This window comes from Lacerta agilis, chromosome 1 (assembly GCF_009819535.1).
Source record: "Lacerta agilis isolate rLacAgi1 chromosome 1, rLacAgi1.pri, whole genome shotgun sequence".
NCBI classification, from domain to species: domain Eukaryota; kingdom Metazoa; phylum Chordata; class Lepidosauria; order Squamata; family Lacertidae; genus Lacerta; species Lacerta agilis.
This window is the reverse complement of record NC_046312.1, coordinates 104,221,320-104,241,382: the sequence shown is the minus strand read 5'-3', so window position 1 is coordinate 104,241,382 and position 20,063 is coordinate 104,221,320. Positions and strand designations below refer to the sequence as shown.

The 20,063-nt window shown below is 42.0% G+C and overlaps 2 protein-coding genes across 2 annotated transcripts in view; both read left to right on the top strand.

Annotated features, from left to right (window-relative positions):
* Positions 1 to 663: 663 nt before the first annotated feature.
* Positions 664 to 1,421, top strand: LOC117055849 (myosin light polypeptide 6-like). Its single transcript, XM_033165746.1, has one exon. The coding sequence runs from the start codon at positions 790 to 792 to the stop codon at positions 1,138 to 1,140; it is 351 nt and encodes a 116-aa protein (XP_033021637.1). The 5' UTR covers positions 664 to 789; the 3' UTR covers positions 1,141 to 1,421.
* Positions 1,422 to 2,293: 872 nt separating this feature from the next.
* The window catches only part of LY75 (lymphocyte antigen 75), a 53,358-nt gene continuing 35,588 nt past the window's right edge, over positions 2,294 to 20,063 (top strand). Inside the window, exons 1-2 of the mRNA XM_033165733.1 lie at positions 2,294 to 2,445; positions 11,667 to 12,038. Coding sequence (XP_033021624.1) covers positions 2,325 to 2,445; positions 11,667 to 12,038 — 493 coding nt within the window. The 5' untranslated portion in view covers positions 2,294 to 2,324. The remainder of the gene's footprint in view (positions 2,446 to 11,666; positions 12,039 to 20,063) is intronic.

Genomic DNA, 20,063 nt, shown 5'->3' with positions numbered 1-20,063 from the left:
GGTGACTGACCAGGAACAAGACCTTTGGGTTGTAGTGGATAGCTCACGGCATATATTGACCCAGTGTGGACTCAGTGTGTGGCAGCTGTGGAAAAGGCAAACCCCATGGTAGGGGTCATTGAAACAGTATAAATACCAGAATGCTGTCACCACATTCTGAACTATTGGTAGGTCAGCCATAATAGCCCACTTTGGGATTACCACTGAGGGTGTGTGAGGAATTTCAGTTTCCGGAAGGTGTGTTATGAATGTGAGGATGAACTATTGGTTGGGTTTCTCCCATGTGGCCTGTGGCTTCACTCTTAACCATACTACCTGGCTATGCATGGGAAGAATCTGATGTGGAGGAATAATCAAAGAAGGACTTCTCCCTCTGTAATGGTACTTTCATAGGAAACCCATACCCTGGAAATTGGACAAAAGCTGCACTAGGTTTCCTCCCTGCTGTTAGGTTTTTAAGTTTAGTATCTGCTGAATACTGAACTTTCCCTTGAAATAGGGGAAAGGGTGGCAAGCTTGAACTGTGCATGCTGCAATTCTGTAATTAATTTTGGAAATTATCCTAGTTAGGTTCTACTTTCTTGGAAGCAAGCCCCATTGAATTCAGTAGCACTTACCTCAGATTATACAGTTAGGCTTGAGCCATTAAACCAGAATACGGAGGAACTGCGAGCAGCCGGAATCATGTGCGACTTCTCGGAAGATCAGACCGCTGAGTTCAAGGAGGCTTTCCAGCTCTTTGACAGAACCTGAGATGGCAAGATCCTGTACAGCCAGTGTGGCGATGTCATGAGAGCCCTGGGCCAGAATCCTACCAATGCGGAAGTCATGAAAGTTCTGGGGAACCCCAAGAGCAATGAAATGAAGGCAAAGACACTGAGCTTTGAGCAGTTCCTGCCCATGATGCAGACCATTGCCAAGAACAAGGATCAAAGCTGCTTCGAGGATTATGTGGAGGGGCTGAGGGTCTTCGACAAGGAGGGCAACGGGAAGGTCACGGGAGCAGAGATACGCCATGTGCTTGTCACCCTAGGGGAGAAGATGACCGAGGAAGAAGTAGAGATGCTTGTGGCCGGCCATGAAGACAGCAATGGCTGCAATAACTATGAAGAGTTGGTGCGGATGGTTCTGAGCGGCTGAAGATCACCTCGAGCTTCTCCGGAGAACCTCTTCCAGTTTATCCTTAAAATGTTTGTGCCTTTTTATCTGTGTCTGAAACTACTTTTGGTTCCCTCTTTCTCCAGCCTCTTGGTTTAGTCCTTGAGGCAGGGGCTAAGGAAAGGAAGAAAAAACATTTGTCTGAAGGGGGTGTTCCTGAAGGGCAAGGAAGCAAACTGCTGGCTTGTCTCGCATCACTTTATTTCCAGAAGTGTTCAGCTTATTTCCTCTTGGTTGCTTTAATAAACTGTTCCCAAAAATGTTTGTTGCTTTTTTTAAAAAAAAAAAAACCAGAATACAAAAGTGACCCCACAGAATAAAGGAATAGGATGGGGGGGGGGGGATTCTCCTCCCTATGACTATTTAAAATGGGGCTGTAACTGTTTCTATAAAGAAACAAGTCTGTTACTGCAACTCTCTGCTGGAGAATAGCCTAGGAGCCCCAGCCTTGCAAATAAACACACACACAGCTTTTTTTCTTTAAAAAGTGTTTAGGGGTATTCTCATTTTGACTCAAGAAAATCACCATTTTATAGTTGAAATCAGGAAAAATAAATACAGTAAATGGACTAAAGTGCTGTACAAAGATTCACAAAATGTTTAGGGTGCATACCCCTGCGTCCCTCCAGAAAAAAGCACCGTATATACCACCCTCCTCAAGCACCCCAGCACCTATATTCTGTCAGCCCTATTGCCTCGCTGTTAAACCGTTAAAACTCCTACGCACTGGGGTTCATCTCTCTTGCAGAGCTCTCTTGTACTCTTTTCTGTTGCAGCTTGTTTACTTTCGGTATCTTAACTTCTCATCGCGGGACCTCGCCTTATCTACAGCCTTAGGCCCCTTTAAGGCGAAGGAGTGGGTGTGAGAGAGAGAAATACGAGCGCTTATATACGGGTAGCAACTCCTCACCATCCGCGCGCACTGCTCGGCCTATCTTCTCCTGGCAACAACTTGCGCCTTAAGACCGGGGCAAGGCGAAAAAAAAACCGTGATTGGCCCTGGACGTCCGCCAATAGGTTGCGCTCCGTTGTCATTGGCGCTGCGGCAGCGGTGGCGACGGGGACCGAGCGCCTGGGAAGCACCCAGAGGAGGAGTAGAGGGGCAGCATTTCTCTGGGCCCGTCTCCGCACTTACAGCTGCAACTCTGCCGTCCGCTGCGGGGAGGATGAAGAGGGGGGCGCGTCGACATTTCCTGCCCACCACCTGCCGGGAAGCTCGGCTGCAGCTGTTGCTGCCGCCCCTGCTGCTCGCCACCTTGCTGTGCTGCGGCGCGCGCTGCTCCTCAGGTAAGAGCCGCAGCCTGGCCGGTAATTTGGCCGCGCACTCTGGGGACCGAGCGAGGGAACCCCGCGAGGAACCTGGTGCTGGCCAACGTTGGCGCAACCCCACAAGGCGGGGAAAAAAATCCCCGCGCAAAGTTCTTGATGGTTGGTGGGGAGAAGCCCCTCCTCGTGGCGCGGTGCAAGTTTCTAGGTGGGGTTTTTGTTTTTTGAAGTGTCTCACCTTGGTGCAGTTACATTCCATAGACTTAACAGATGCTTTTTGCTAAGGGGTGAGGGGCGCGGCCCTTTAGCTGCTAATGTGCGCGCGCGTGTTACTTCGGTTACTTCAAAATGGGGGGGGCGCCAGCTCTGCACCGTATTGGGACGCCCCCTCCCGCTCCTTGTGCCGAGCGGGGCCCTGGACGTCAGCCCTGACGGCGCCGCCGAAGCGAAGCCTTGCGAAACTGAAAGTGTGCCTCGCTTGTTTCCCCATTTTCTGAAGTAACCGAAATGCCCCGAGTGGGTTTCCCCCCGTGGTGTGTGGGTGGGTTTCCCCTGCTGAAATGCTGTCTTCTGAACTACCCGGGGAAAGGGTGGGGGTGGGAAAGCACATTTGTCTTCCTAGATGCGTAGGACGGATATGTCTTTTCTTCTGTGTTGGACAGAAAGAGATAGGTTTGGAAGGAACCGTGACTAGACAGAAATCCGTATTTTATTTTTAGCTCGGCAACGTGCACATTTCGTCCAAGGGCTACTGCCTGGAACCCCGGGAAGTACTGATATAAAACACGAGAGCGTTTGCAGAGCACCTTTCTCCTGTCAACTAAGAAGCGTAGCTTCTCGAGATCCGAACCAGTAGGAGTTCGAGCCTTACTTTCCACCAATAGGGTGGAGGCGATCTCCTCTAGCAGTTTCTGCGGTAGAAGGTGCTTTAATCCTGCAAGCTGGAGTGGGCGGGGCAAGAAGTGACTTTCGTTTTTCCTCTTCTGTTGTCCCGATTGCCAAGTGCATTTTTCACCTCCGTTTTTCAACAGCTTTCCCACACGCCCTTTTTGCTCTTTCTCCAGGAGTTGTTTATATGCTCCAGGGTGCCTCTGTAATAGAATCCTTCCGCAGCATGACTCAGGGGCTCAAAGGTTGGCCTGACTCCAATTGCCACCCAGTTCACAGAAAAGAAAGGACAGTTCGTGGGTGGGTGAAGGGGAATTCCACAAACCGGTTGGAACTACCTGAGGAGCTGGGTGGCTGCAGTCAGGAGGAAGGTTGATTGTTTTGTTTCCCTCCAGGCAACAGAGCAAATTCTCCTAAGGGAGTTGAGGCACTTCCTCCACCTCTGGCAGTGTCTGCTTTAAAAGAAGGTTGCAAAAGTTTAGCAGGCACAATTTTTCACTCCACTGCATTTCCATGGTGCAAAAATAGCACCTGCACCTGTTTAATGTCTACCTGTTATGCAGTAGTAGTTGATCAGGCATCTTGATTTGGCTCATGTGATATCCTTGGACCAGTCAGGCACTATGCTTGGTTCTCATACTTAGCTTGAAGACTGGTAATATTGGCATCAGTGATATGGATTTTCTAGAATTTTTGAACTGGACAGTTTTCTTAAACTAATTTGAGATTTGAAGTTTAAAAAGGATGCCATGTTAATTTTACATGATTTACCGTATTGGCCTGAATATAAGCTGCAGTCGAATGTAAGCCGCACCTTTAAAATTGGAGGGGGGAGGAAGAAAAAATACCCGAATATAAGCTGCTCCCTTCCTCACTGTGCCCCGCACTCCTGGCTGCATAATACCATAAGGTCGTGAATATAAGCCACACTTTTCACAGCTGGAATTTGGGGGGAAAGTGAGGCTTATATTCAGGCCAATATGGTATAAACATCCCAGTTTTTCTCCCAATGGCTAAAGTAAATGTTTGAAGAAGAGGGAAAGCTTCCTTATAGTGCAATCCTATGCATGTCTACTCAGAAGTTAAGCCCTATTGAATTATGTAGGATTACTTCCTGGTCGATGTGTATAGGATTGCAACCTTAATGTCATTTGAATGTTATATTCAAATACACTCAAAAGCTTTCAGTCAAACTTAATTTTTTTTTTCTCTTTTTTTTTATAAGATTTTATTGTTTTCTATTAAGACAAAGGGAAAACATAACATAAACAACAACATTCACGATATAAAAATACAAAATACAATACATAAACACAACACAAAAACATAATCAAACAATCACAATAAAAAGAAACATATACAAACCTTTAAACTAACATTTATCCTCTTACTTTTCTTGTTACTATCTTCTCTATTTTGAGGGACTTCCCCCATTCCCTCCACTGTCTTCAAAATCATATATATCTTCAAGGTAGCTTTGTATCTTGTTCTATTCACATTAACTCAATTTTTAATACACTTTACTTTGCTTAATCATATCTTAACTTTAACACCAAATCTTAACACAATTCCCAACAATTAAATTTTTCACACAAAAATATCTTACCAACAATTTTATCTAACATATATCTACTAAAGCCGCTATTCTATTTAATTCTGCTCAAATATTCAATTTTACTGTTTTGACTAAATAATCCTTAAATTTCTTCCAATCCCTTGACACCTTCTCCTCCCTCTGGTCCCGGATTCTGGCGGTCAGCTCTGCGAGTTCCATATATTCCATCATCTTCATCTGCCATTCTTCCACCGTTGGTATCTCTTCGCCTTTCCATGTTCTTGCCAATAAGATTCTAGCTGCTGTTGTGGCATACATAAAAAACACTCTATCCTGACTGGGTATCTCTTCATTGGTTATGCTCAGGAGAAATGCCTCTGGTTTCTTACAAAAGGTAACCTTCATTACCTTCTTGAGTTCGTTATAAATCTTATCCCAGAAAGCATTTACCGCTGGGCACAACCACCACATATGAAAAAAGGTACCTTTCGCATGTTTACATTTCCAACATACATCTGACATTTTGGTATTCATCCTAGCTATCTTAACTGGTGTCAAATACCATCTATAAACCATTTTCATTATGTTTTCTCTTAAACTATGACAAGCAGTGAATTTAATACCTTTTTGCCACAATCCCTCCCAGTCATCCATCATAATATTGTGTCCTATATCTTTCGCCCAATTTATCATTGACGATTTAACCAATTCATCTTTCGTATGCCACTCTAGCAAAAGATTATACATTTTGGAAAGGTTTTTAAAGTTCGATTCTATCAGTTCTGTTTCCAGTTTTGATTTTTCTACTTGAAAACCAACTTTTTTGTCCATTTTGAATGTTTCATATACCTGATGATAATGCAGCCAGTCGGGGACCTGACTTTTCACTTGATCGTAGCTTTTTAGCTTAAAAGAGTCCCCTTCCTGCTGCAATATGTCCATATATCTTAACCAGTTTGCAGACATGTTCGGTCTCTTGTAGGCCTTGGCCTCCACTGGAGAGATCCATCTAGGGGTCTTTCTCTCTAACAAGTCTTTATATCTAGACCAAACCTGGTATAAGGATTTTCTAACTATATGAGACTTAAAAGTTCTGTGGATCTTAGCCTTGTCATACCAAAGGTATGCATGCCAACCGAACATATTATCATACCCTTCCAAGTCCAATACATCAACATTCTCTAGTTTAAACCAGTCCTTTAACCAGCAAAAGGCCGCTGCTTCGAAGTAAAGTCTTAAGTCCGGCAGGGCAAAGCCTCCTCTCTCTTTAGAGTCTGTTAAGATCTTAAACTTAATTCTTGGCTTTTTGCCCTGCCATATGAACTTTGATAAGTCCTTTTGCCATTTCTTAAAGCAATCCAGTTTGTCCAAAATTGGTATGGCTTGGAATAAAAACAGCATCCTTGGTAGGACATTCATTTTTATCACGGCAATTCTTCCCATTAACGACAGTTTCAATCTTGTCCACAAACTTAATTTTTAACTGGAATACTTGCAAATAATTCAAGGCATGACGGTTAGAACCCAACTTGAGACCACACTGTGAAAAGGGCAGAATATACATTTCCCTAATTAAATAACTAAATAAAAGCCTGCAAAAGTAAAATACAATAGTACTTGGAGAAACTTGCCAAGCTAGTCATTAAATTGGCTCACGCTACAATGCGAGAGTCCCTAGTATAGCATGATATCAGGGATTGTTTCTTCAATTTATCACAGGTTCCAACACATTGAGGTCTGGGGATCTTTAGCAGTTTTCAGGCACCTCACCGCTTAAAGGGTGAGAAATACTTGTTTAGGCTGTTTGTCAATGACAGCTCTGGGTAAATAAGAACTTACTGCCTCAGTTTTTTTAGTGTGCTTCCTTTCTATAACTGTAAGCTTCAGATGTTTACAGGTGGCAGGCATACCTTTTAGCTCGCATCCGGATATGACAAGACTTTCGGCTGTTTTTTCTTCTAGACAAAAGTTACTGGTTTTGTCTGATAGAACAGGAAGGAAGTAAAGGAAGGAACTAGTAGTAAAGGAAGAGTGGTAAGAGAAAGAAGAGAACAAAGGGAGAAAAGCTGCAACATGCGGGACAGCTCTTGCACTACAAAGAGGTGATGTGATGCCTCTGTATACTTAGGTCTTAGGAACGCAAGGCTTTAAGTTATAACTAAATAAATATTGCCTATAGACAATATTTGTGATTGCTGGAGCTGATTTCTGCTTTTGTAGAGAAGTTTCCCCATCTTAAGATACATATCTTACAATTCTCATGTTTGAAGAACCTGACTGGCGTTTTCCCATGGAATTAAGGGAAGTGGCACTCAGATGTAGATGCAGGGCAGGGTGTGTGTGGATAATAACATGCTTGCTTTGCTCTCGTTCTCCTCTATCCTGTGCTGATGGTGCTGTCAGAGCGCCAACCGGTCCCACTGCTGCTGGAAATATAGTCCTCAGGTGACTCTCCTGGCTCAAGGCTGGCAACAAGGCTGCTATAGCAGCCAGGTGCGTTACACAGCACAGTGCTGGGCAACTGTGGGTGAGACTCTTCTCTGACCTTGAAAAGGAGGGAAACAAGTGTGAGAGACTGGTGCATGTATATAGCATTTGCAGCACCCCAGGGTTCTACTCAGTGACCAGCATGGTGATGCTGGTACATTAGAATTGCATAGCATCTCCTCTGATTCATTAGTGCAGTTGCAACAGCCCTGTAGAATAGACCCATCTTCTATTATTTCCATATTGCAGAAGGCTGAGTGAGGATGGCATAACCTAATGTTCGTGGCTGAGATTTAAGTGGGGACTTCTGGCTGAAACATCACAGTTCTTCAGTAACCAGAAAAGCTTGCAAGTGGGACGTGACAGAAAGAGACACCCCATGATGTTTTCTCCACACAGCCAGTGATCAGAAACATGCTGTCTCTGATTATAGGCAGTCTGTTCTTTGTTGGCCTGACTTAACTGCTGTTGCTATCCTTGTGCTTGTGTGTTCGCTAGCTTTTCCAATTTAACATAAATTCTGCACACAAAAGAGGAGTCCATGTATATACATCAACTTGTACAAATTATATCTGCATAATAATTTCTCTTATGTTGAATAGTTTATTCTGCTTCTGCCTCTCAAGGTGTTGCAGTCCCACTTCCCAATGACTTGTTGCCTTTCAGGGTTTAACTTTTCTGTGAATTTAGGCATCGTATCTGTAATATTTGCTTTAGCTTAGTTAAATGCATCAATCTGCATCTCCAGGTAGCAATGGTAATGCCCCCTTGTCTGAAACACTGGAGAGCCACTGCCAGTCAGTGTAGACAGTACAGAGCTCAATGGACCAATGGTTCAATTCAGTATCCCATGTCTACATTTCTCAATACCTTTTACAATAATTATTTTCTTATCATTGTTGCACCATTGGAAGGACTCTCATAATACTCCATCATTTATATTCCAATATGTGATGTTTGCTTCCATATGTAGTTTATTCTTTAAAAAAATCCTTGTGTGTCTTAACATTTTCCTTGCAACTCTGTTAAGTGGGGTTAATTTTAACTGCTGTGACATAAACAACTCAGTTACAGGTAGGTAGCTGTGTTGGTCTGCCCTGGTCAAAACAAAATAAAAAATAAAAAAATTCCTTCCAGTAGCACCTTAGAGACCAACTAAGTTTGTTCTTGGTATGAGCTTTTGTGTGCTTGCACACTTCTTCAGATACCAAAGAAGTGTGCAAGCACACAAAAGCTCATACCAAGAACAAACTTAGTTGGTCTCTAAGGTGCTACTGGAAGGAATTTTTTATTTTGTATAAACAACTCAGGTTGTCCTATATTGGACTGCCCTGAGTCATCTCTCTGCAGAAAATCTTGAGAACTTCATCGTCACCCCACCCCACCCATCCCACCAACCTCTTTCCCCCTTTTCTTCCTAATGTCTCAACAAACAAAACTGATTTGTAAAAATGTTACATGGAAAAAATACGAGAGAGACATTGCACATACCTTTGTAAATCAAGAAGATCTTTAATAAAAAATACTTTTAAAAAACATTTTAAGGTGGAGGCACTGACATTGTTAATCATAGGAAACCCCTTGTGGTTGGACATGTAGGAGAATCATAGAATTGTAGAGTTGGAAGAGACCCTGAGGATCATCTAGTCCAGGCTTCCTCAAACTCTGCCCTCCAGATGTTTTTGGCCCACAACACCCATGATCCCTAGCTAGCAGGGTCCAGTGGTCAGGGATGATGGGAATTGTAGTCTCAAAACATCTGGAGGGCCGGGTTTGAGGAAGCCTGATCTAGATGATCCTCAGGGTCTCTTCCAACTCTACAATTCTATGATTCTCCTACATGTCCAACCACAAGGGGTTTCCTATGATTAACAATGTCAGTGCCTCCACCTTAAAATGTTTTTTAAAATTATTTTTTATTAAAGATCTTCTTGAAATACACAGGGATCGAACCTGCAACCTTGGCATCATCAGCATCACACTCTGAATTAGTTCCTCTCTGTTTACTGGGTTTTCTTCAGCTGCGGGAGAAATATTACTTATGTAAAAGAAGGTGATCCTCTTCTTTATCTATTTAGAAACTTGGTTGTTTAGCATTTACATTTTGTGAGTGCTGGTGTGTGGTTTAAAATGGTGTTGAGGTGTGGATTAGCTTGCTGAGCCTGCGGAGATGATAAACAATAAATACTTATGTGACAGGATTGAACCTCATGGGATCAATGTGCTCACTTCTAATGCTGGACGAGGGGTGATTATAGCTAGGAGTGGATTCCTCTTGAGATTCAAATCACATGGGTCAGATTTCTGATGATCAAGTAAACTGCAGTTTCAGGAAACATGAAGAGTAAAGAGATTATTGTGTGCCAGAGGAAATAGTGCACTACATAAAATATATCTTCTGGTGCTATTCTTTTGTTTTTCATAAATGACATTTTAGAATGTGCTGCCAGCCATAAGATGGCAGCTCTTAAATCTGCCCACCCCTTTATTTAATGAAGCAAGCTATTATACTATACACCATGTCAGCGATAAGGTTATAGTTAATTTCTGGCTGTTTAAAAAACTAAAGTTATGGAAAGTTGATTAAAAATCAATGTCATAATCTGTTGCAAATTAGGAACTATGTTATACGAAGGCTTTATTGTTGTATTGTCAAACTACAGAACACATATATTTACACACACACACACGCTCCAAAGGCTGCAAACTATAAATCAAATCAAATAAAGAGAATATTGCACCCCCAGTAAGACTGAATACCAGGCCAATCTATTCTTCCTGTGCCCATGTCTTTCTGCCAAGTTAAGAGATTGAATACTGACTACTCTTACGGGGCCCCATCCTTTCCACAGAATTATCCATGAGGGGTTGGGTGGGGTATTGTTTGTTTATTTTCTTGAGTATTCAGCAGCCTGCTCCAGCACTGGGTGACATTTTAGAAATGAAATAGAACTTGCATAGTGCATTTCAGCTGAAGGCATAAAACACAGCACAATTGTTTTCTTCCAGCAAATTGCTGCAGGCGTGACTCCAAGGAATAGGCCCTGAGTGGGCTGTGAGTGCACAAACATATTTCTCTCCAGCTAGAAGCTTTTGTATATAAAATTCCAACATTCAGGCTAATGAATTCCGAATAAATATTTTATGTCCTAGTTAACTTGCTATTTTCCATAACTTTATTTAACAGAGCAATTATTACTTCGACACTATGAAGTTAAAAAGAAAAAAAGTACCAGTAATTTAATAGACACACACACACATACAGGATGTAACAAACACACATTTTCCTACAGGACAAAAGAGGTTTAACCATCTCCATACATGGCTGTCCCCTGGGATTGTTTGTTCCAGTGTAAATTAGACAAAAAACACACAATTTAGCTTATAAGATTTGCTGATCACAAAATTAACTTCCATTTCAGTCAAGGTGCCTGAGGCTATCTGGGATAAATTTCACAATGAGTTGCAACTACTTTGGACTTGAAAATACTTCTAGAGCAGGGTTTCCCATCATTCCTAGCTAGCAGGACAGGGATAATGGGAATTGTAGTCAGAAAACAGCTAGAGACCCAAGTTTGGGAAATGCTGTTTCTAGAGACTAATAAAAGGATTAGGAAAGAGGGACGTGTGGTCATCAAGATGATATTGGACTCCAGCTTCCACCATCCTAGTCCATTGGCTATGCTGCTTGGGAGCTGTATTTCAGCAATATCTGGATGTGATGGATTCCTTGTTCCAGGTAAAAGTGAGCTGTGTTCTATAGCCCCTAAGGTGTGAGAATTGATTTAAGCTCTAGGACCTCTGGTTTACAGAACTTGGGTAACTTACCACTTCGTGCTAAATTAAGTTTTCCACTTTTAAAAGTTGTAGATAAGACTTTTTAAACAATTAAAAGTTCTAATGAACACATTCCTATTGTTTCTAAACAATACATTTGATTCTAATAAACCTAGAATTACACACACACACACCAAACCAACCAACAAACCTTATCAATTCCCTTTGCCCATTTATTTGATGAGTTACCCTGATCAGTTCATCCTTGATCAGGCTTATCAAATTTATAGTTGGAGTACATTTTACATAGCAGTAAATTTACAGAGCAGCAACTTTCTGTATTGGGAACTGCATGTTTAGAATAACACATTTAGAGAGATATTATGTTGCAGAAGACTTTAGAACATAAACTGTTGGTGGTACAGTAGTACTTTCCAGGAAGCATTTTCTTAATGTGCCTCCAGTATAGTATTGTTTCCCCACTGCAAATCACAGAAGAAAAACTCACCAAATCATATGCCTCTTTTCTATGCAGATAACAATGTCTTCACCATCCGCCATGAAAAAACCAACAAGTGCATCCAAGTTAAAAACCAGCAGATAACAACAGGAGACTGCCAAGGAGCAGAAGAGACCTTATGGACATGGGTCTCCCAGCATCGCCTTTTTAACTTGGGGTCCCAAAAGTGCCTTGGACTAGAAACTGCCAAATCCCAGAATCCCTTGAAAGTGGTGGATTGTGACTCAGATCTTTCACTGTGGTGGCGCTGTGACGATGCCTCAATATCATCTGCATCTGAGAACAAGCTAACTTTAAAGAATGGAATTGTGACAGCAAGCATAAACTCTTCTGATACCTGGAGAAGAAGCAATTCCAGTGATACTATTTGTAAATTCCCTTATCACAGTATGTATTTTCCTTCTCATTTGTTTTATCTGGAGAAAGGAGAGGTTTGCACATGAGTTTCAGTTAAGTAAATGCGTAGGTAAATGCTGATTTTGAAAAGGGCTAAAGAGTTGACAGTCAACAGTGGTTCTGTATGATGTGTACAGACATGGACTAGGAAATCTTTGATTCAAATCTTCACAAAGCCATGGAAGCTCATTAGGTGACATTAGGCTGGTACACCTCCCTGAGCTCCTTGGAATGGCAAAATAAAAGTTTGCTAAAGTGATTAATTGCAATATTTTATAAAGTTAATGGATCAGGTCCAGTTTAAGTTCTGACTGGCAGTACAATCTTGTACTTGTATATTGAGAAGTAAGCCCCTTTGAGTTCAGTTGGGACTTACTCCCCGTTAAGTGAGTTTTGTTGCGTATTTAGCAGATTAATTGCACTGCAGAAAGCGTGCTGGGGAGACCACACATTCAGGAAACAATGAAGAAACGCAAAAATATATTTTGCTTGGCTTTAATAACAAAAACAAAAACTCCTCTTACATTAAATCTATAAGTATGACACATTCACCAGGGTATAGAGAGAGGTACACGCTGCTCTTTTATACTATACCCAATTTGCTGACAGCTTAATTCACACAACTTAACAGCACCTGCTATACTGCTTCAAAGCTGTAAAACTAGGTCATGATTTTTACTCTGGCCTTTAAGGAGATACACATCTTGTGAAACAATAATGAACCTTAATATTGAAATATTTAAATAAGCCATTCAACAAGTTTAGGATAGTCATGACTAGTGTAAATTTCGTTGATTTTAATGAGGTTAAATACAACTTAATCTGGCTCAAACTCAGTATTGTTTTACAGTAAGGGTTATCTAACTTTTTTAAAAAAAATAGCTGGCCTGAGTGTTGTATTTGTCGATGATTACAGTTATTATGATATCAGAACATGAATGCTCTAAAAATAATAGATTATTTAACCAATTGGCCAAAACTTTTTGTACCTATCAAACTCTGAACCCTAATCATAGCTCATATCAGTTTTACAGATTAGGGAATAGCAAATTTAGAATGACTTACACAACATTTTGTAAGGCTGAGCTGAGTTTTCAACTCAGGTTTCCCAAGTCCAAATGTAACACTCTGCTCTGCACCACTATTATGGGACTTGCTTTTGGTAGAAGGTCCCAGGGATAATAGCACTTTTAAATAAGAATCTAATGAAGGCTGTAACCATACATTCCTTTACCTGAGAGAAAGTCTCACTGAACTCGGCAGGCTTTACTTCTGTGTAGACGCATACAGATGCTGTAAAAAAATGCAGACTGAAACTATTTCATCATGCTATTACAATCTATTGTTATGTGCAAGCATTGCAGCTTGCCAACTATACCTCCTTTCCTCCCCCCTCGTGCTTTTCTGATGGTTCCCACATCCCCAAGGCCAATTCCTGAGGGGGGGGGGTGAGTGAAGAGCCCGGTTGAGCAAGCAGAAGTCCTTGTGCAGGTTTGTGCAGACAAGGGTGGTTAGGTAAATCCTGCCCACGGTTAACAGATCCTCAAGCATGCCAGAAATGGCATGGGAGAAAGAAAACTAAAACAACATGCTTACCTTTGTTTTTCAACTACTAACTGTTTATTATTATTATTATTATTATTATTATTATTATGGACCATGTTTAGTTCAAACAAAATGTGAAACACTATGCTGTAAAACTAGAATGATGAGTAATGAAAACACAGAAAGATGTGGTTTAGCCTAGTTAATGAAGATGGTCTACAAATAATAATGTGAACAATCTCGTTTTGCAGCCAGCTGCTTTGCCTGTAGGCCAGATCTGGCTCCCAGGACCATTTTACCTAGACACTTGTAGTCATCCCAAGTTTAATCAAGTTGTTGTTTAAAAAAATAATAATCAAGTTTTACGCATAAGGAGTAAAAGAAACATATTTTCAAGTTGTAAGATATAAAGATATCCCATATTTTATTTTATTCTATTTGCTTTAAAACAAATTCCTATGCGTTTCCACTATAAAAATCCTCAATATGGCCTACAGGAAAAATCATAACAGTATGCATGATTTAAATGAAATTTAAATGCTGCGCCGAGCAGTTTGGCCCTCAAGACTCTGGGTGACACAAGTCCATGGCTGGATTTACCGCTAACAGTAACATTATTATTATGAAGAGAATTTAAGCAGGGGTGGTCACACACTAACATGATGAGAGAACCAGTGTGTGCTGAATACAGCTGAAACTTGAGAAACACGAACAATGTATACAGTATTAAAGTATAACAGTGAGAAGTGGGAGAACTTGCAAATGGTGCCATAATGATTAGGCTTTATGCCCTGGACACAAGGTTGCTGTCTCAACCCCCACTTAAGTGCCCAGAAAACAGTGCTCGCTCGCTGTGTGTGTGTGTGTGTTGTGAGGATTGTCAGTGTATTTCAACCTATGTTTTCTTATTGGCTGCATAGTAAGCACCCCTAGTTTACAAACCCAAGCTCTTTGTGAATTTGTGGTTCTTGCTGAGGAAAATGTTGTGACGTGCCCAAGCTAGTGAAAATTTACCTCAAGGCAGGTAATTTTGTCTTTCTCTGTTGCTGGGGAGAAACTTGGTTTGGATACACACTATACCTTTACAAGGCCAGTGGAAGTGATGATATTCCAGCTGAACTATTTAAAATTTTAAAAGAGGATGCTGTTAAGGTGCTGCACTCAATATGCCAGCAAGTTTGGAAAACTCAGCAGTGGCCAGAGGATTGGAGAGGATTGGAGAAGATCAGTCTACATCCCAATCCCAAAGAAGGGCAGTGCCAAAGAATGCTCCAACTACCGCACAATTGCACTCATTTCACACGCTAGCAAGGTTATGCTTAAAATTCTACAAGGCAGGCTTAAGCAGTATGTGGACCGAGAACTCCCAGAAGTGCAAGCTGGATTTCGAAGGGGCAGAGGAACCAGAGACCAAATTGCAAACATGCGCTGGATTATGGAGAAAGCCAGAGAGTTCCAGAAAAACATCTACTTCTGCTTCATTGATTATGCAAAAGCATTTGACTGTGTCGACCACAGCAAACTATGGCAAGTTCTTAAAGAAATGGGAGTGCCGGATCACCTCATTTGCCTCCTGAGAAATCTCTATGTGGGACAAGAAGCTACAGTTAGAACTGGATATGGAACAACTGATTGGTTCAAAATTGGGAAAGGAGTACGACAAGGCTGTATATTGTCTCCCTGCTTATTTAACTTATATGCAGAATTCATCATGCGAAAGGCTGGACTGGATGAATCCCCAACCGGAATTAAGATTGCCAGAAAAAATATCAACAACCTCAGATATGCTGATGATACTACCTTGATGGCAGAAAGTGAGGAAGAATTGAAGAACCTTTTAATGAGGGTGAAAGAGGAGAGCGCAAAATATGGTCTGAAGCTCAACATCAAAAAAACTAAGATCATGGCCACTGGTCCCATCACCTCCTGGCAAATAAGAAGGGGAAGAAATGGAGGCAGTGAGAGATTTCACTTTCTTGGGTTCCATGATCACTGCAGATGGTGACAGCAGTCACGAAATTAGAAGACGCCTGCTTCTTGGGAGAAAAGCAATGACAAACCTAGACAGCATCTTAAAAAGCAAAGACATCACCTTGCCGACAAAGGTCCGTATAGTTAAAGCTATGGTTTTCCCAGTAGTAATGTACGGAAGTGAGAGCTGGACCATAAAGAAGGCTGATCGCCGTAGAATTGATGCTTTTGAATTATGGTGCTGGAGGAGACTCTTGAGAGTCCCATGGACTGCAAGAAGATCAAACCTATCCATTCTCAAAGAAATCAGCCCTGAGTACTCACTAGAAGGACAGATCCTGAAGTTGAGGCTCCAGTACTTTGGCCACCTCATGAGAAGAGAAGAATCCCTAGAAAAGACCCTGATGCTGGGAAAGATGGAGGGCACAAGGAGAAGGGGACGACAGAAGATGAGATGGTTGGACAGTGTTCTTGAAGCTACTAACATGAGTTTGGCCAAACTGCGAGAGGCAGTGAAGGATAGGCGTGCCTGGCGTGCTCTGGTCCATGGGGTCACGAAGAGTCGGACACGACTGAACGACTGAACAACAACAATACCTTTAAAGCACATTCAAAACACATTTCCCCCTCAAAGATTTCTGGGTACTGTAGTTTATTAAAGGTGTTGGGAATTATAATGTTGTGAGGGGTAAACGACAGAGCCCAGAATACTTCGAGGGGTGGTGGGAATGTGAAATCTGCTTCAAGTGTGCTTTACGGTGTGCCGCACTGCAATTTCTAGGCATGATTTTCTTTCTGTGTTTATGTAACTATGAAGCATTAATGCTGGGATCTGCTTTCTTCTCCTCCCCCTCCCAATCTTTTTTCATTTTTGGTTTTAGTCAAATAGCTTATAAGGCCATAGATACATACTGTGGTGTTCAATCCCTCATTACAGTGCATAGGAAAAAAACATAGGTGCTTTATATATTACTGTATATAATAACTCATACTGAGTTCGAAAGGGCTGCCACATCCATAGAGTTGGCATAGGCTGCAGCCACCAGACAATTTGGGGGGGTTCGCATCTACCATAGATTGAGTCACACTGATTGCAGCGAAACAGGTGACAATTTCAGACAGACCTTAAAGATCCACTTTGATTGCAGAAAGAATCTGCAAGTTTGTTGGGTTACACCGGAGTAGAAGTGCATAGTTGTCATACAATAGTAGCCTTTTTTTCTACAAAGCGGTCAAGACCAGCTCTGCCAGTTGAAGCATATAGTTAGGCTGGCTAGTTTTGCAATCCTGCTGAGCTGACTACCACTTCTAATCCACTTGGCTGATCTTCCTTATCGGCTCCACTGACTTTGAGGCATTGGTTTCTGGAGTGGGGGCAAAGTCCCCTATTTGAGCTGTAGAACCCCAACTGTCATTAAAAATAAAATAAAAAATAAAAGCAAGACTCTAGGACTTGTATGGGGGTCAGCAAACTTTTTCAGCAGGGGGCCAGTCCACTGTCCCTCAGACCTTTGGGGGGGGCTGGACTATATTTTTTTTGGGGGGGGGAACACAAATTCCTGTGCCCCACAAATAACCCAGAGATGCATTTTGAATAAAAGCACACATTCTACTCATGTAAAAACACCAGGCAGGCCCCACAAATTACCCAGAGATGCATTTTAAATAAAAGGACACATTCTGCTCATGTAAAAACACACTGATTCCCGGACCATCCGCGGGCCAGATTTAGAAGGCGATTGGGCCGGATCAGGCCCTCGGGCCTTAGTTTGCCTACCTATGGTCTTGAAGATCTCAAGATATGAGGCAAAATGTGCAGGCATTATTCTGCCTGCTGGTTTTGTGAGAAGCAACCCTTATACTGCCTTTCAGGGTCTTTAGCCAATGAATGAAGTCATAGGTGCAGTTGACATTTAGGAAAGCAGAGCTAGCCATATATAGAGTGGCACGGTCACTGCCTGGAAACAGAGTTTTCAGTTTCATTTTTTAAGCTAGTTTTTAGTTCTCCTGGTCGAGTTGAGGTTGCTGCCCATGGAAAACAGTTTAGAAATCCAGGAGTTTAGTGCTTAGGCCCTGGTTAGGCAGTAGTGTGCCTATCAAAACACAACAGGTAGCAGTAAAGGCAAGAGTCGATAGTTCAGGTCTTATTTTATTACAGAAAAATATGACATACGCACACCTGGTTTGTAAACATTTAAAAGTTGCTCCATGATGCAAACGCAGATAAAGCCCCATTGATATTGTATCCAGATTGCAGGGTGTGGGGCTATTTTGCTGAGAGAGTGTTGAACTGTTGAAGGAATTTATGACGGACCCATAAAGTATCCCAGAAGTGTTTCTGAGTGGGATAGGGAGAGCAACAACCCTGAAGTCAAGTCTCCTGAGGTGTTGGTTTTTTGAAAGGGAAACTGGGACTGTGAAGTTCATAGTAGCAGCCATGCTGAGGAGAGGGTGTGATTATTATTTTTTTCTCATCCATGGGAGAAAAAGGACCCTTGAGACTGGGGGGATTTTGCTGCAAAAAGCAACTTGAAGGGACAGTTAATCAGCCATACATTCCTGTGTGCCACTGCTGTGATCAACTCCATAGCCCCCTGTACACATTTCAAAAAATAATAATCCTCAAACACACCTGAGAAATTACTAGCACCTCTTACTCATCTGATTATTTTGTCATTGACTGGTTTGGGTTTTCAATCAAACATGTACATACTCCCTCCCTGTTGGGTCACAACAAAGCTCAAGACTATTTCAGTTGCTCCCTTCCAGAGCAGCAAAACAGTTTGAAAGTCAAGAAAATGCTTGTTTTATGTCTTTAGATTTATATTTATGTATTTTATATGTATACTTTGCCAGAATCGGGGGGGGGGGGGTCCTGCAGGTGGCCATGCTTTTTCGGTTATTACTTTCCTACTCCTGGCAAGACATATTTTCTGTTTCACTTTTCAAATTCATACATTGTTTGTTTGATTGAATGCTTCCTCCCGACCACCAATATTGCCATGAGTATTTAAAAAAAAAAAACTGAGAAGAAACTAAGGTTGAAATCCTTCCCTGCCATCCTCAATATTGATGGCTCAATAGGTGGGTTCGGATAAAGGATGAACCCCTTTCTGCCAGTGGTGTGGAGTCCTGCTGTTGAGGGTTTTGCTGTGATGTAGGCCCAGTCTTCACATGAGCAGGTGGTAGCCAGTGGAGGCATGAAAATGGGCTATTTGGGGGCAGGGGCTACAGGATCCATGGGCTCCTATGTCAGTCCAGCTCCCAGAGAGGGGGCTGGATTCTGGTACAGTGGTGAGGGGAGCACAAAGTAACTCTTACTCCCCCCCCCCCCAATCCTTCTTCCCTGATCTGCAGAAGCTGGCAGGGATGCAGTAATGCTTTGATGACTCCCTGGGCAGGGACAGGATTGCTCTGCCCTAAGGCAATTTTTTTTAAAAAAAAATGAGACACTTGTGTGAATGGCATGCAAGAACTACAGCTCTGTTGCCCGCCATTTCTCAGAATTTCCAGTACTGTACAATAATCCTCATCATGGTGAACCTTGATATAGTAGCATTTCCCAGTAGTTGTGAAAGAATGCATTAGTTATCACCTTGGCAAGGTTGAAAGCTTGATATGTCAATAAGTAGATGAAACTGCTACAGGGAAGAAAGCCATGTGAATTGCGGAGCCCTAGAAACAGTATTGGTCTCTGCCTTGAGGCTTATTCTCATTTTTTAAAAAGTGTTTTAAGAGTGCCTTGCACTGCTAACACAGTTAAATCTACTCCTTTTTCCTAGCAAGCAGGGCAGACCCTTACTAAGGAGGCGCTCATGAGTATTTGCTGTTATGTGTCTTCTGTGGGATTGTGGCAACATTCCTTTAATGCTAGCAACCCCAGACATTGGTTGGGAGGCTGCATAGTGGAGCTCTGTCAGTGCAGCACAGCATCAGGAGCGAAGTGTAACTGTATGAGCAGCAGCTGGTGCTGAACTGACATAGCCTAGGAATAGCTTTGCTGGTGGAGATGCACTAGTTATGCCTTTCCCAAAGTACTGAACCCAAAACATGGGCATACCCAGGATTTTTTGGGGGGGCAGGCTTTATGTTGTGGGGTGAGGGGAGAAGCGAGTTATGTGCAATGTAATTGGTCAGTTAGTTAAGTATTTTTATTTACTTGATTTAGAGGGGGCAGCTGCCCCCCCCCAAGCACCTCCCGGACTACGCCCATGCCCCGAGAGCTGCTCAGTATGGGACTATAGGTTTGGGCCATGAGACATTTTTAATTTCAAGAGCTCACTGTTGAGTGATTTTTGGCTTCTAAGGATCTAATCATATTATTTTGTTTTATATATCCATATTTATGCCCTCGCATAAAGTACGGTGAAAACAACACAAAAAATCATTTTGTCAAATAAATTGAGAAAATAATAATAGTAATGAATTATTATTGAATGAAGTGCACATGGCTGAAATGTTAAGCATTTTCCTACAGCATTATATTAAGATGCACTGCAA